The following is a 16792-nucleotide window of genomic DNA, read 5'->3' as shown; positions in this document are numbered from 1 at the left end:
CAAGCTCTAGTGATGCCACATGTGTGGTTTCCACTCGTATTTTTAATGTTTAACTGGGCTATCACTGTCTGATCCATAGGCATCACTGCTTTTTAATGCCCTTTCCTATTAAACAGGTACTGTTTAGATTTGGCAGAATATTATAAAGCCAGCAGCTAAAGGTATGTCTATCTTGGTTAAGTTTATTAACTAGGATTCACAATGGGCTTGCTTGGAAAACCAGTTTGAAGCACAGGTACAGGACCAAATCTATGAGGCACATCATTTTTATTGGATAGATGTCTGTAAAAACACAGCTTGCCATATTTAATTTTGCACTGAAATGATGTTTTGTGTTGTGTTGAAAGCTGATTGTGGGATTGAAAAATTTCCACAAACTGGAGATCAGTCCCCTTGTCAAGGCATCAGTTGAGGTTTTGGCTTTAGCTGGAGCATCCAGGTTTGGCTCCTGCAAGCAGTGCAGTTCAGTGATCAAAGCAATAGTTGTATTTGGGAATAGCTAATGAACCTCTGCTGGAATCACTGCTGGCTGCAGAGAGTGTTTGTATTGTGATGGTGTCTGGAGGTCTCATCCCCCTTGTGCTAAGGACTTTACAGCGATAGAGGAGGAGGAAAAAAGGGAAATCAGCCTGTCCCCTATGAATTTGAACTCTTAGGTACAGTACAGCTTGATTACAAGATGTGCAATGCAGTACAAGAGGGAATTGGAACACGAAGGGAATCAGTGAGGTGGTGGCAGGGGTTGCAAAGAACAACATTGGTATTTTTGGTTTCTTTGCAAAAAAATGAAATTTTAAGGAGGGTACTGAAGTAGCTCTGGGGCTCTTCACCTCTTTCCAGGCTTCAGAACAAGCAGGAAAGAAAGGAAAAGCTGCTTGTCACACTTGTAATGAGAAGCAAATTGTGTCGGTCAGGTTAGGCCAAGGGACCATCCAGGACCCATCACCTTCTCAGCTTGGCCAGAAGTGGTCCCTCAGTTCCCCTGGAGCTCAAAATCAGAAAATATATATATATTCTGTATTTAATAGCTGTTGACACAGCTCCGTGAATCTGCTTACCCTTAGGTAGGTGGGAATTAACCTCAAAGGAGCTGCTGGATCAATTATATTTCCTGTAGGTCTGTAGTGTCACAGTCTGATCAGACTGACAGAGACCTTGTGAGATCATATGATCTGTGCTCCTGTGTGGAGAAATAGGATCAAACATCTGCAAATGATTCCTGTTGAGTGGAGCCAACTAGTTATGTGTGTTGTTGCCACTGAAAACAAAAATCAAACTATGTCCCAAAGAAGGGATCCCAGCCAAAAAAATTAATTACAGTTTAAATAGCTAATTTGAGTGCAGTTAAGAGACAGAGTTGGACAGTATAGAGAAAGTATAGAGACCTCTGTGAAAAGATCATAAACATTTAGATACCTTCAAGGGTGCAAATTTCAAGGCCTGGGATCCAGTCTGGGAATGACCACTGAAAAACAGGCCTTCTGCAAAGGTAACTGGCTGGCCAAATAGGAAGGGAAGCAAGTGCCTCAAAAACACCAGGAGGGCTGCTGACACAAAATCTCAGCAACATAAGACCAAGATGAAATGGCTCATTGGAAGAGGAATCTCACAGAAGCTGCTCAGAGGAAGTCCCCGGGAACTGTGATGTGGATGCTGGCATGGCTGGAGGAGCCACAGAGGAATCCTGGCAATGGGAAAAAGGCACCTCTCTTCCCGCTTTCTCCCTCTTCCTCTCTCAAATATCTCCCTCCAAAGGGATTTTTTTTGTTTGTTTTTGTTTTCATTTTGATTCCTGCTTAAAGCCAACCCGTGTTGTTTTCTTTTTTATGGGTGAAGAGGTGCACAGGGAGGATCTAAGCAGTGCCGGAGCCGAATTGGGAGCCACTGTATTAGATTCCAAAATTAGATAGGAAGCTGGGTTTAAGGGTAGTCCAAACCCAACCAGTTCCTCATTTGGCCTGGCCCATGTAGGTGGGCCAGACTGGTTTGGAGCTGTTTTTTGGACAGGCTGTTTGCCCGTGGAGGAAGCCATTCCAGCCGCAGTGGGGCTGGAGCCGGCGCCTGGTGCTCAGCTGGGCCAGCTCCTGCTCTCACTGGCCTGTGCTGCAGATGCACTGGAGGCTTGGTTTAAAGCAATTCTGCTGCTGCTTTCTCAAGCAAATGAAGGCAACTGAAGGTGCTAATTCAGGCTGAGTTTGTATGCATCTTTTTTATCTCAGAAATCAGGATTGCCTATGAAATTTTATTTCAAGTCAAGTTCTCTTTGCTCTGTCTGACCTCCAATTTTTTTGTGTCTTCACCTATTGAAGAGCTTATAAAAAATGTCTGTTGGGTTTTACCTTTAATCTTTGTAACTTTACAACATTTTCCAGCAAAGGATTTCATAGTATTTTCTAAACTGTATTACTAACTTTTGTCATTTGGCTAATATGAAGTATTGAAATATACATTGTATAGTAAGCAAAATTTACACAGGAAAGATTAAATTATTTGCCCAAATTCACAAAATAAATCAATAGCAAAAGCCAGAAAGCATTGTATCACATTTTCCCGTGTAACAGCTGTAATGGTTAAGTGGGCTTTCTATTTATTCCCAATCACTAGTGCTGATCTAAACTTAAAATCCAAGATACCATATCTGAGATAAATCTCTACTGATGGTCTAAAGAGCTGCTAGTGGTATAGCCTAAGGGGCTGTACATCAAACAGCCTCGAGCATGTTTATGGTGTGAGCTGTTACAGACTCAAGTCTGTTTCTTTTTCTCATCACTACCTTCCTGGGAGGATAAAACCCATATTCAGACTTTACACTATGGAGAAGAAGCATTTATTTAGAGGTATTCATAGTTGGACTGGTTTAAGCTTCAGCTCAGCTGATGAATGGAGATGCTGTGTAGACCATCTTATAATGGATTGAAACTTTGCTTACAGTATTTCACCTTAATTTAATAGGAAGCTCAGGTTAGGTCTGAAAGGAATGAAAAAAATATACAGAGGGATTTACACAGCTTTTATTAAATGAGATTGAAAATTGTATGTTGTTAAAGTGAACATAAGAAGGGATACAGTGCCTCTAGCCCTTCTGTACAGCTATGTTTAGCTGTGTTCTGCTGAATTTTGTGGCAGCTTGGTCTCTAAACAGGCACTGAGTGCCTAAAGCCATGGACTGAAACCTCTGTAGATCTTTACACAGCTCAGTATTTTTGACTCTTAGCTATGAGAGCGGCAGCTCCAGCAAAAAAAGACCAGCAGTTGTGTGCAAGGTTTTTCTCCATCTTCCTGAAGCTCATGGTGATGGTCCTGCAAGTCCTGCTCTGTGGCTATAGAGCCACAGCTTTGCTCCTGCCCTGCCAAGGTTGTCATCCCCGAGCTGTTCTCACTCTGCCCCATGACATGGAAGCAGGATTCAGCTTGGTGCTCACCTATGGCTTTCCCCACAGGGCTCCCTCTCACCCTGAGCCTCCTGAAATTTCCTTGGCTGGTGAGTCTTGAGTCACGCTGACGTGTTTGACCATTTCATCACAGGGCCCAATGTCACTACTGTTTGTGTTACTTGGGGGAAATGTATTCTCACCGTAAGGGAAAAAACTCTGGCCGTCACTGGGTTATTTTCCACTGTTTTCACTCCAACGGCATTATTGCGCCTGCTGCTAAAATCCTCAACCTAAGATGGAAATGCCTCCCTGGTATCTCCCCTCTCCTTTCTCCAGTAGCCAGAAGTCCCGTGGGCTCACTGCCCTCATCCCCTCGGAGCAGCTGCCCCTGCACAGCCCCGGCTCCCAGCACAGGCAGCCGCCTTCCGCTGCCTCCGCAGGACCAGGGGCGGCTGCTCTCCCTCTGGGGACACGGGACTGCGTGCTGGGGAGGATCAGAAATCAACATCATGGCCCTGCTTGTGGACAGGGACCGAGGCTGAAAAAGCCCTTTGAAGGCAGAAGTTATTTTGGAGGAGAAAAGTATGGTTTTAATTGTTTAGATGAGGGGGTTTCGTGTTTTATGGATGTCTGGGGGCTGGGGAGGTGCTCTTCTTTCTCTGTGTATGATATTGTTCAGGGAAAAAAAAAAAAAAAACCAACAAGAATTATCTACATTTGTGCATTTGTGAATTTAAGTTTTTTTGGCCAGAAGTGTAACCATTTGTAGGGTTTGATTTTTCTCTGGGAAAAAAAAAGAAAACAGAGCATTTTGAGAAACAAGGCCGAGTAACCAAAATATGTTTGTTTTTGTTTAAATCGTTCAGTAGAGAAATCGTCTCTTGTCTATTGTTAAGAGCGAGGTTTAAATCAAAGGCAAGTTCTACATATTCTAAAATATACAGACAACTCTTTGAAAGCAAAGCCAAGCCAAACTTTAAAAGAGACCTTCTCCTTGATGCAGAAGTTTTCAGTTAGTTACTGTGCTGGGGCTTGAGTGGAAAGAACCAGCCTGAGAAACAAATGGCAAATCCCCGTTTCGGCAGCGGAAGCCAGGAAGAGCATCATATTAATAGCACACGAGACCTTTCCACAGCCATCCTAGTCCAGGGCTTTTCTAGCAGCAGTGAGGAAAAGCCTTTGCAGTTTGTGGGTATTTTTTTTGTGTTCACATTTGGCTGTGGAAGTTTGAAGTGAGCGAATGAAGGGCCTGATCCTCACATGTTGGGTGGTCCCTCCCACCACAAATAACCCTATTGGAAACAGAGGGACTATTTGTGGAGTCATTTGTTTGTCAGGAAAAGTAGGGTTTGTAGGATACGGCCCCAATTAGCAGCCAAATTCCTGGTTATTTTCTCGTGATAAAAAGGCGGGTATCTGTTGCAGAGATGCACGTAGCATCTCTCCAGTTCCCATTTGAACTCCTGCCACTTGATCTGTGCTTCTTCCCACTTCCTCAGCCGTGCAATTATTCCACAGTAGCTTGGATGAGCTGGGTCCTTCCCTCCTGCCTGGCACTGATGTGGCCTCCAGTCCTTTTCTGTGCTGTTTGGGATTTTTCTGCTCTCTGGTACCCATCAGTGAGGGCACCTGGCAGTTGCTTTTGAGCTTTGGCTCCAAGGACAGCAGGCAGGTGATATCCACCCCCTGCCTGGTAAACCAAATACACCATCCCACAATAAACCCTGCTTTTAGTATGGCTCGGGTACAGCCAACCCCATCCATGGCATATCCTCTCCTGAATCCGGCATTTTCCAGGAGATTAACTTAATGGACAGTTTATCACTGAGTTGTAGCTTTTGGAAGGGCAGGAAGGAAAGAAAAGGACGGAAAATTTGTAAGGGAAGGAAAAAATTGCTCCCACAGGTTACCAGACAGTGGGCACCTGCCCAACCCATGCAGGCTGGCACAGGCAGGACCATGGCTCTGCTGACCCCATGTGAGCTTGGCAGATGTCAGGAGAGCTTTTTGGGAGCTGCAGGAATGCTGATAGTAGTGTCCTTATTTGGGGGAGGAGGAGTGCTCTTGTTAGTTGTATTATTTTGTGACTCCCTGTTTTGGTAGCCATAAGTCATTAGTTGGTTTTAATTTTCTTCCTCCCCCCCCCCCCCTTGAAACTGAAATAAGGACTGTAAGGACTGAAAGGGAAGAATTTTCCTTCTTTTTTTTCCTCTTTTTTTTTTTTTTTGGCTAATCTGAGGCACACTGCCACATCTGAAGCCACTTGGCTTATTATGGATTTCATGGAAACTGATTCCCTGAAAGTGTTTCCATATGTGTGTTCCCAATATATCCCATCCTTTTCTAAATGGGAGTACAAACTCGCACACGAGCTGGAAATGGCTTCAGGATGTGACAGAGAAGTCATATGACTGGAGTGGCACTGTGTGTGGCCCTCTCTGAAAGACACGGTGTCCTGTGTGCTGGCTCCTATCCTACAGTAGATCCAGTTTCAAATATCTTCCTTCACGGCTTCTTAAAAACTCTTAATCAAGAAGCAGCAAGGAATCCTCAGTCCTCGGGAGAGATGTCCATTAGTCAAATAAGATGCAAAAGGAAAATTTGGATGGGGAGGGAAAAGGAGGGGTTTAAAGGGTGAAATAACAGAGCAATGCCAAGAGCTTCCCCCCCTTCCCTGTCCCTGCAAAACATAGTTCCTTTGTGTCTGCTTGAGGATCAGATGGTATTTCTGAGTTAGTAGCATGCAGTGGAAAAGTACAATTCATGACAACATTGGAAACAAATATTTATACTGGACAGTTAAAGGCACATTTTTCTGAAAAGAAGAAAAAAAAATAAAAAGAAGGAATAAAGTAGCCTGTGAGCCATGATGTATATTATCTTCCCATTCACTGGATTTACTCAGGATTCCTGTCCCGCTGCTCTCCATCGCCGTGCCTGCTCCACAGCCCTGTGGTTTCACCCCCTTGCTGTATACAACACTCTGAGGTTGCTCTCCAAGAAAAGCCTCAAGTGCTCCTGCTGATGCCTTTCGGCTGGCGAAAAGCGGTGACTGAAATTCAGGCAGGAGAAGCTGGGGAAGAGTGAGCGTAGAGCACTGCGCTCTCATGTGCTGCGTGTTTGTGCCACGCAGTGCTGCAGAGCTCCTGGACTTATTTCCAGGAAACTTTATTTACTCTTTGGTTCCAGTGCAGCCCGTAGATGGCCTGAGACTTTAAACAAGCAGGGGGCTTTAGATACACTGCCAGTTCCTTTGCACCCAAATCACCCGTGACAGCTCCAGACTGGAGCCACTGAGATGAGATAGCAAAGGCTGAGAAGTTAAGAGGCTCTCCATCACACCAGGTCAACAGGCATCCACAGGTCATAACCACCAACCCAGAATCTATTTCTGTAATGTGACCATTTGTCCCCCTCCTGTGGTTCTCATTAGGAAGGTTTATAAATCATGTATAAGTGAGGCAACATCTATAAATGAGATGGTGGTGGCTGAAGCTTCCACAGCTTCATTTCTGCCCCAAACAGTCTATATAAGAGGGGTTGGTTGTTACATTTTTCTACCTATTAATGTTCCTTAAATTTTAGATGAGCTATCTCTGGGAGTGCAGAGAGCAGCCACCTGTGTTTCAGTGCTTAATGTCACCCAGCAAGACCTCAGTGCCTTGAGGAAAGCAACTTCATCCAGCAGAAAAGTGCTATTGAGGGAGCAGGACAGGTAATGACAGAGCCCCGGCTGAAGAAATGCAGAGAAACTCCAATTTTGGTGTTAAGCAATATAACATCTCTGTTTGAGAAACGCTCTCCTTTATTTGCACGAGTGGTACTTTAATGGCCACTACTAACTATGTTATTTATGGGGTGTTTCTCCCAGCAAAGGGCTTAGGTGCAGCACCATAAATTCAATGAAAACATCTATCTGCAAATTAATCTGTGGTATTTTAGGTGCCAAAGACCTGTTACCTAAATACCAGGAGGCACCAGTGTGCAGTTTACTGTGTGAACAGGGGTACTGAGGGACTGTGAGAAGGGATGCACTGGAATTAGGGTCTTGCCTGCTGTGTGTGAGGCTCTGAAAGGGTTAAAGCGTTCCTTCCTCCCTCTGACTTTTGTGAGGCTGCTGTGCTTAATAATGTTGCAGTTTAAATGGTCCCAACTAGGCCTTGAAGTTAACACCTTGTTGAGGTGAAGAAAAGAGGAGGGGGGGCAGTTCACACCTTTTCTGCTGCTATTGTTTGCCAGGAGAACTTTCTGGGGTGACCTGGAGGGGGGGAGGAAATTGAGAAAAAAAAATGTCAAATGCCTTTTTACTTTCTTTTCTCCTGAACTAAAGGGAGGGAAAAGAGCATTTAAAAACATATCATTTCCTATGATAAATGGTTCAAAAAATCCAGATGACACGGGCTCCTCCGGAAAGCAAACCAGGGAGGGAGAAGCCCGGTGCATCATTTCTGTGGTGCTGCATGGGCCTTGCCCTCCCAGCATGTCGACACTTGCTGCTGGATGTGTGGGAGGAATGTCCCTGAGCTCCTGCACGAAGCTGAGCACCAGTGTAGGTTTGTGAGATCAGGACCTAACAGCTACAGCAAGGAGAAGATACAGGAGGAAGTATCCCTGTATCTTCTGTAGGATCCCTGTAGGATCCCTGGGAATTGCAGTCCCAAGCTCCATTTTTCCAGAGGGAAGGTGGTACAGCAGCTTTGGAGAGACAGAGGCTTGCCTGGAAGAAAGCAGGAAGATGATGCTGTGTGTGATTCAATAAACACTTATTAGCAGAGTTTGTCTGCTAATAAGTGTTAGTCTTGTTCCCTTATAACAGGGAACAAGAATTTAACAAAAAGTAACACTGTCCCCCTGATAAAGAAGGATGCTGGGAGAAAATCCAAAGAGATCCAGATGGAAAATAATCACTCCCCCATTAAAACACACTGCAAAGAATCCTTCAGACTGGCAAAACCAGGAGCTCAGAAATTAGAAAATCGCAGTACTTACATTGCCTGTGCAACTTTAAATCAGTCTCGTTCTGCTTATGCATTATATTACAAATTTTAATTACAGGATCACATGATACTTTTCCCACGGGATTCCTGTCTCATTCAGTGCACAGGATGGACAGTGCTAACTTAATGAGCAGCTCTTCAATATTTTGTTTGCTTCTTGTTCTTTGCATTTCCTCAGGCCTTGCTTATTGCAGAGCATTAAGTGCTGTTCTGAAGAAGGAATCCTTAATTTCTTGCTTGGCTTTGCTCTAATATTTCTGCCATAGCATTTGTATACAGTTCACTGCAGTGCAATATTCCCAAGAAAAAAATAACCCTCTTTAGAAAGAGAAATGAGACTTAAGGTCTCGTGTCGTTCAGTGCACCCTCTGTGTGTCACCTACAGCACAATTTCAGTTCTGTCTGTGTCCTTGAGTTCAGACCTGTGATCCCCTTGGCTTCAGCTGCAGCTGGGAATGTTTAGCACACGTGCAAATCAGAAGCCAACATCTTAGCTGCACACAGAAAATGAGGGAAGTGAAAATGGGATTTGGAGACATTTCAACTGAGTCATGTAGGAGCCATGTGGCAGAAACATATAAAATCCAGTTAACTCAGGAAATAATTGGGTCTCTCTCACTTTGTTCACTTCACCCCTTCTGATTTCTTGGAGCAGTGCATCTAGGGAATATATAGACAATGGTCTTCTCTTATCTTCAGCTCAGATGCATCTCCAGAGGTGGCCAGCTTGGGCAGGTTAATGAGAAAGGAATATCATCTTGTGTAGCTGAATGCTTTGTCATAGTGCATTTGGAGAAGTAACTTGAATGCTGGTGTTTCCAAAGTTTCTCACTCTTCACATGGTAACCTTAATAATATCTCTTTGTTTGCCTCTGGTTATGTTTATAGTTTCTCAGATTTCTAAAAAAAAACAAACGCCAAGTAACCCCACCTTCCCAAATTTTACTTTGCAATGTTATAGGAACACCCACGTGGTCTCCTTTCACTCAGGGTCTGCCATCCCAAAGAATGGAGCCATCGATGGACTGATCCTTTTTAGGCTGGCATGGGGACAGGTGGCAATGTCCCTGTGTTTCAGCAATGTTTGCAGAAAAAATGCTAGGACTTGTGACTCCTGGATTTCATTCCAGTCTCTAGACAAGTGTCTTTGTAGGGGCACAGACTTTTCTGCCCATTTTTAGTCAGAGTGCTTATGATTTGTTCATATTTGGCTGGATTTTCATGACAACATCTCTCACACAAAAGCCACTCCTATTCCAAAGTTCAAGTCCTTACTTCAAAGCATGGAACTGGTACAGCTTTTCAAAGGAAGGCTCCTCAGAGTTTAAGATTGGTAAAACAATGTATTTTTCCCAGCAGAAGAGTTTCAGCTGAAATTTTAAAAACAAATAAATGCATAAATCAAAATTTAGCCTGAGACAGACGCCCAGCATGGACAATTTCAACCAGAACATTTAAAGTTTGGCAAAGCTGTAAGAGACTGAAATCGTCTCATCATGTGAAGTGTGTGGCATGTTTCATCCAAGGCGATATTATCAGCTGTAAGTAATCCAGGCTGTGCTTATAATTCAGAGACGTAGATGTTGGGAAGGAAAAAACTATTTTAATAGGTCAATTAGTACAATGTCCCAGCCTGAATTGAACTGTTGAACAAAACCCCACAAAACCTAGTTTCGACTTCAGCAAATGTCTTAACACTGAAGTTCCCTGAAACACAAGGGAATCATTTAGCTACTGGTAAATAAATTTAACTATATGTTGCTGAATTTCCTCAAGACAGACTGTTCAGTGAATACAGCATTACTCTGGTTTCATGCATCGAAAGATTCTGCATTGACTTGATGAGCTAGAAATTTCCCTATGAAACGTGAAATAACTCAAGGGGACTTTTTTCTTGTTAGTGACCATTTATAGCATTAAATAACAAAACAAATTGTAATATTTTTAAGTTATAAAAATATCCTGTAAGTCTTTAAAGTAGATGTCAGCTGGCTGTACCTACAAGGAGTTAATCTGTCCTCAGTACATTATGATCTTTAAAAATTGGGAATGATTGACCAAAGTGCTGTAAACCTGACAGAAATTTGTTGCCTGATTTTCTGCAAACCACAAGCGCAGCTTATTAATTGAGACCTGAGCATTAATTTGCATTAGCTTGCATCTGTAAACTGCAAAAGAAAAATGACCTTGGCAAACATGCAGCTGTGAATGGTGGAGCTGCAGAGCTGCAACAGGTAAAATTGGGTTTTAAGCGCAAACACAAAACAGTTTGAGCTGGCTGCTGGCAAATGCCCAGGTCTAGGGTTTTTAATGAGGCTTCTGCATCAAAATAAGTGAAGCCACATGGAATTTTAATTGTTCTTATTCTAAATATGAAACACACTGGAGCAGTATTCTTGAATCTGGGATGTTAGCATATATATTGGCATATTAACATGACCACTTTTCTGTTCTAAACATTTAGCTCTCAGAAAACTGGAGTGCCAGGCTATGTTAGGAAGGAATCAGGCTGGAAGATTTAAAAATAGTTTAACCTGGACTCATTCAGATGTAAAATGTTTAGGTTTTTTTTCAAAAATACACCTTTTTCTATTTTTTTTTTTTGTTATTGTTAAGCCCAGTCAGCTGATGAGGCTGTTTAGAAGATCAGTTGCTGTGCTCTTCGATGTGTCCCTCTTTCTGGTGGCACAAAATAAAGTCTATTTTCTTCATACAAGTGTTGTTTTGCAATGTGGTGCCCATGATGTAGAGCAGAGAGTCTGTGCTTCACCCATTTAGTGCAAGCTATCACGAGAGTGGGAATTCACAGATGCAAATGGTTTTCTTGATCTGACAAAGGAAAAATTAGCATAGAATTTTAATCCTCCTGGGGAGAGGAATAAATAAATTATTATAATATTATAGTTATATTATGAATTATATACTTGCACTGTCATGTTACTATCTTGCTGATCCACGTCACTGTGCACAGCTAGATTTACAAAGATGGGTGCCATACCCAGTAGAACTACTTCTCTTCCCAGCCCAGCAAAGAGCTTAACATGTATAAATGAATAGGAATCTGGGGTTTCCAAGTTCAAACCAAAATCAACCTTAACATAAGGAGGTAGCACAGAGAAAAGAGGAGGAGGAGAGTGAAAATGCATCAGCAAGATGGAACAGCAGTTAGGATGGCAAGAAGCTGAGGTTTAGAGCTGACTTTTTAGTAAGTTTCCCTTAGAAATGAGACTTTAAAACAGAGAACTCTTTCTGATCTTTAAAAATGATTTTACATAATGGAGATACAATAAGGCTGGGAACAAATCGCAGCCCTGTGCAGGGAAATATGGAGACAGCAAAAGACACTTGGGCAAAAGGGGAGTTGGAGAAGTGAGTATGCAGGAGCTGTGCAGACACAGCCATGAGTGAGATAAGACAGGGTTATGGTTGTTTGGCCTCTGGGTAAATACGATTGTGCTTTACAAGCAACAGTAAAAACAAACAAGTGTGGATTTACTAGGGTACATAAGGAGGTCTGCAGCCCCACATTTGAAATGCCTAGGTGTGGTGTGCACATTCCCAGTCATTCCACACAGACATAATCTCTTGGCAGCACCATGCAGATAATATTTGGATCTAGCTCTGAAAGGAAGATTGCCTTTTAATGTGTAAAACTGTGTGGTGACCTTTGTATTAAGAAAAAAAAGAGTATTGGTTGCAAAGAAACCAAAAATACCAATGCTCTTCTACACCCTTAGACTCATACCAATTCCACCTTTGATTGTAAAAGCCTTGTTTAGCTTCTATCAGGGTAAACCAAGAGCAACTGCTGGGAGAATTGCAATAACAATAAATAAAAATTAAAAAAAAAAGAGAAAAGAGAATAAGCAGTAGCAGATTGAAACTCAGTATTTTGAGCAGCTGGAAAAATTATGTTCTAACCTTATATTTCCAGATACGTATCAGACCTGTTCACAATATAAAGGATAGTGTTCCAAAATTACAGCTTTGAATCTGGGTGGTATTGCCTCTGGCTATTGTTTGCAGTTGGGAACGAAAGAAGTTGCATCAAGTAGTAAAGTGTTTGCTGTAAAGGTACAAGTTATATTACATTCCAGGGAGCTGTGGTTGGAGGGGTTGATGATGGAGACAGACCCATTCACCCACAGGTCACTGATCAGCCCCAGATAAAGATAATAGTAATCACATTGTCATCAGAGTTTGGAATGGGCTTTTACTGCCCACTTATAGTTCTGTGCTTAATATTGTTAGAGATGGAGGATTATAATCCCCAGGTTTCAGGCTGATTTGGAGGCTTGGCTGGCTGTGGGCCAGGTCCTCCAGCCTGAACCCAAACTGTGCCTGAGCTTTGCCCCACTGCTGCTTTTAGATATCACTGTAGGCATGGGTTCACTGAGCTGGGAGAACAGGCCAGAATAGTGATCTAAATTCTAAAATGTGCCACACAGGGTGGCAGAGGCTATGGGGTCTGTTGCTTGCAGCAGAGTGGACCAGGAACAGAAGGGCTGGAAAGACCTTTCTTTTACAAAGCAATGTCAGTCTACAAGGAAAATCATTGCTTCATCTTAAACTGAGGATATACAGAACATTTCACTGTTTAGCACATCAGTTTGGCATCTAGAAGATGCCATATTTTCCTTTTAGTTAAGTCAAGTTCAGCAGACTGACAAAGAAGTGAGTGAACCCTTGGATCTCGAGGGCTCTAAAGCTGTAGGAGTGTCAGCAGGAAGTGCAGGAAGGGTCCATTTGATTTCATAATTTTCCCCCTTTATTTACACCCTGCTCTTTTCAGCTCTCTATAAATGTATGTGTCTGCTGCATACTGGCCATTGCATTTGCCTCCTCCTGCTCTGTACTTCCTCATTAGGCTTTCCCTCTTTCCCCCTATCCTTTTCCCACACCCTCTTTGTTTTCCACTCTTCTGGCTCTCAGTACGAGCTTTCACCATCTTTGTCTTCTGCTCCTGTCCATCCCACAATCTCCTAAGCACATCACCAAGCTAACGTTTGCTTTCCAGTTCTGCTCCAAAGCTTTGGGTGTTTGATGTGGGATTAGAAATTAGGCAAAATGAGTTTACCCATCCCTGTTTTGCGTTAGACTCCAATTCACAGCGTTACCATCCAGACGTTCACAGTAGTCATAAACTGTGTGGTCTTTTTTTTTTCAACCAGACTGCAGAGACAACATACGAAAACAAATTTTTTTTCAATGGCAAAAAAGAGTGTTGGGCTTGTAATTTTCCATCAACTTCTCTGAAGAGTAAAATCTGCATTTTTTCTATCAGCTTAATGGCCTTGTCCATCCTTCGGATGCAGCAAACTGATTTTTAGCCAAAGGAAGCAGCTGAGCAGATTCTCACCTAAATAAATTGATTTAAGGCAAGAAGTGGGTCTTAGTCACCCCCAGTGTAACTCTCCTGGTGTCAGTGGTGCAGTTAACTTGGCGTTGCCAGCTCTTGTAGCTTTACTACAAGTTGCAAAGTGATTTCTGCTTTTCTGGAAATCCCAGCTCCTGACAGCCTGTGCTGAGGTGGGAATCTCAGCTTTCGTGTGCAACCAGACCTGAGTTTCTCAAGAGGTTCAAGCAAAAAAACAGAGACACATGACCTTCAAAACTCTGAAACCAGAAGGCAAATCAACTCCAAGTCCACCTTTCTTTTTTGACTCTTTTTTAATCTCTAGATTTTAGAAAATTTTTGTCCCCTTTCTTTTTTGGCTCTTTTTCAATCTCTTGATTTTTTGAGATTTTTTTTTTTTTCTTCAACCTGACTCATGACCTTTGAGCACTTCAGGTTGGCAATGCTGCTCCCTCCATTGGCATCAGTGGAGTTAGACCAGGGATGAGTTTGGCCCAGCACTTCCAGAAGACAGATGTATGACTCTGTTCCTTGCAATGTGTTGCTTGATATGATCTGCTGTTCTCTTGGGGGCCAAAAGAAGTGGGTTATCTTAGAAAAATAAAATTCTATCATCACGTGATACAAAAAATGGTATTTACAGAATTGTTTTCCCCCATCTTTTGTTATAATTTTTTAGGTGCTTCAGAGCTGGGCCCATTTTCAGATCCCAGGCAGTTCACAAGCATTTCATCCCTCACTGAGAGCCGCTTCTCCAACCCACGAATGCACTATCCAGCCACCTTTACCTATACACCGCCAGTCACCTCAGGCATGTCACTGGGTATGTCCGCAACCACTCACTACCACACCTACCTACCACCACCCTACCCCGGCTCTTCCCAAAACCAAAGTGGACCTTTCCAGACCAGCAGCACTCCATATCTCTACTATGGCACTTCGTCAGGATCATACCAGTTCCCCATGGTGCCGGGAGGGGACCGCTCCCCTTCCAGGATGCTCCCGCCGTGCACCACCACGTCCAACGGCAGCACACTGCTAAACCCTAACTTGCCCACCCAGAGTGACGGGGTGGAGGCGGATGGCAGCCACAGCAGCTCCCCAACCGTCTTGAATTCTAGTGGCAGGATGGATGAGTCCGTTTGGAGGCCGTACTGAGATTTCTTCTGTAGCCGGCCCGACCTCCGCAAGCCAAAAAAAAAAAAAAAATCCACCAAACCACCAAACGGTCGACTAACTACGAAGTGCCTGTTTTTTGTTTCTTTTTTTTTTTAAAACAGATTTTACCAATATGTGCAACTGTGTAGATGGGATGATAATGGCCATAAATAACACAAGAGTTACCAACATACCACAACCCATGTTTCAGATTATGTGAATCAAAGCACATATTTTCTTTTTTCCCCCCTTGGAAGCATTTTACCTTGTTTTATATTTAAAATGTACTTTCTACACACACACACACAACACACACACACAATCACCCCCTCCTTTTTTTTTTCTTTTTTTTTTTGGAACTTTTCCTTCTAATTTTTTTCCCCTAGAGTTTTGTAATAACTAGTGAGTACTTTTGCCAACAAGGAGAGAATGGACTCCCCGGCTATCAGGAGAAGCATGGTGATGCAAGGCAAAGGCTGCATTCCCTTTTATTGTAATAGAAAACCAAAACTAACCATGAACTCCAGATACAGTTGCAATCATACAACGTATGGGACCCTCTCCACACCTGTAGTGCAATTCACCTGGTTTGTATTGGTGCACATAAAAAGGAAAGCAAAGAGCAAGTTGCTTCCATTTTGCTATGATCCATTCAGACGAAAACAGCTGTCCCAAAAAACTCTGTCCGAGCCTTGCTGCGGATAACGGTTGGAATTTCTGTGTTCATTGCTTTCTTGGTTTGTTTTTGGGTACCTAAAGAGAATGAGTTTTCAAGTTAGGTGAGCCAACATCGGGGTTTCCTTTTTGCTTTTGTATCTGTTCATTTTGCCTTCGATTAGCCAAAAACCAAAAATAATAACCAAAACCTTGAAAAACAAAAACCAAAATGTTATTACTTATGCAAAATATGAAAATGGCAATATATATTACTAGAGCCAAAATGGTATACATAGTATTTGTGTTCGGCTATGTTCTTTTTTATTTTTTTTTTAAATTATAAATGTGTAAAATTTGAGGTTGTTTGCTAACATGAATCATCATTTAAGTTTAAAAGAATATTTATAATTATTTAATGACATCTGGACCCTTTAAACGTTTCTTAATGTAATGATATATTGACTTCGGTCTCTAAAAGTGTTTTTTGTTTTGTTTAGTTTTTTTTTATTACATTTCTGCAATAGTGTAAACCTCAGACCTTTACCCAACTCTGAAAAGCAGTTCCAGTGTGAACCAGTTTACAATGTGACTTAAAAACAACAAACCCAACCTAAATGCATCCACATCAAATGATTTGGGATGCAGGATCTTTTTATATAACTTATGAAGGAAATATTGTGTTTAAAATATTTTTATTAGCTGTCTGGTTGCCTTCAACACAGTCTTGCCTTTTAATCAGTAGTTGTGGAGACACTGGAAAAATGGTAGGAAGGATGAAACATTTTCCACCCTTCCCCTAATTTTTTCTTCTCCAAGGATTTTTTCTCAGAACTTCAAAATTTGAAAAGATTCATATTTAAAATGGTCTATTTTGACAGCAAAATTTGGATTTCGACAGGGTTGTTTTTTTTTTTTCCCAAAGAAAAATCAAAACCGTTTCAAAGCTCGTATTTTGCAAATGATGAATTGTTGAATATCTCAGAAGTGGGATTAAGGGAGAAATGGTGAAACATTTTCCCCTCCCCTTGCAATTTCAGCCCACTCGGTGGAATTAAAAGTTTTCAAACTTGAGACAGAAACTGCCTGGTAGCGAGTCACCACCCATTAGCATTAAATGCGGGAGCCGTGCAGATGCTGTGGTGGCTCCGAAGCTCATGTGGCTGTTGCCGTGTTAGAGGGACAAGCACGAGGGCAGCAATACTCACCTCTGTCCACACAGAAGACACAAACTCACCCTCAAAGCCACCCTG

General features: G+C 42.4%; 1 protein-coding gene across 7 annotated transcripts in view; it reads left to right on the top strand.

The window, feature by feature from the left end:
* RUNX2 (RUNX family transcription factor 2) overlaps positions 1–16792 on the top strand; it is a 158115-nt gene that overhangs the window by 74679 nt on the left and 66644 nt on the right. For 3 of the 7 annotated variants that reach the window (XM_036380724.2, XM_036380723.2, XM_036380721.2), the window contains one exon: positions 14407–15209. The exons of the other annotated variants lie outside the window; for them this stretch is intronic. In XM_036380724.2, the coding sequence (XP_036236617.1) occupies positions 14407–14885 (479 nt within the window). In that variant the 3' untranslated portion in view covers positions 14886–15209. Of the gene's footprint in view, positions 1–14406; positions 15210–16792 lie in introns of those variants that run through there. 7 annotated transcript variants of the gene reach the window in all.

The sequence above is a fragment of the Molothrus ater genome, chromosome 3, assembly GCF_012460135.2.
Source record: "Molothrus ater isolate BHLD 08-10-18 breed brown headed cowbird chromosome 3, BPBGC_Mater_1.1, whole genome shotgun sequence".
NCBI lineage: Eukaryota > Metazoa > Chordata > Aves > Passeriformes > Icteridae > Molothrus > Molothrus ater.
This window is presented reverse-complemented; position numbering and strand designations above follow the sequence as displayed.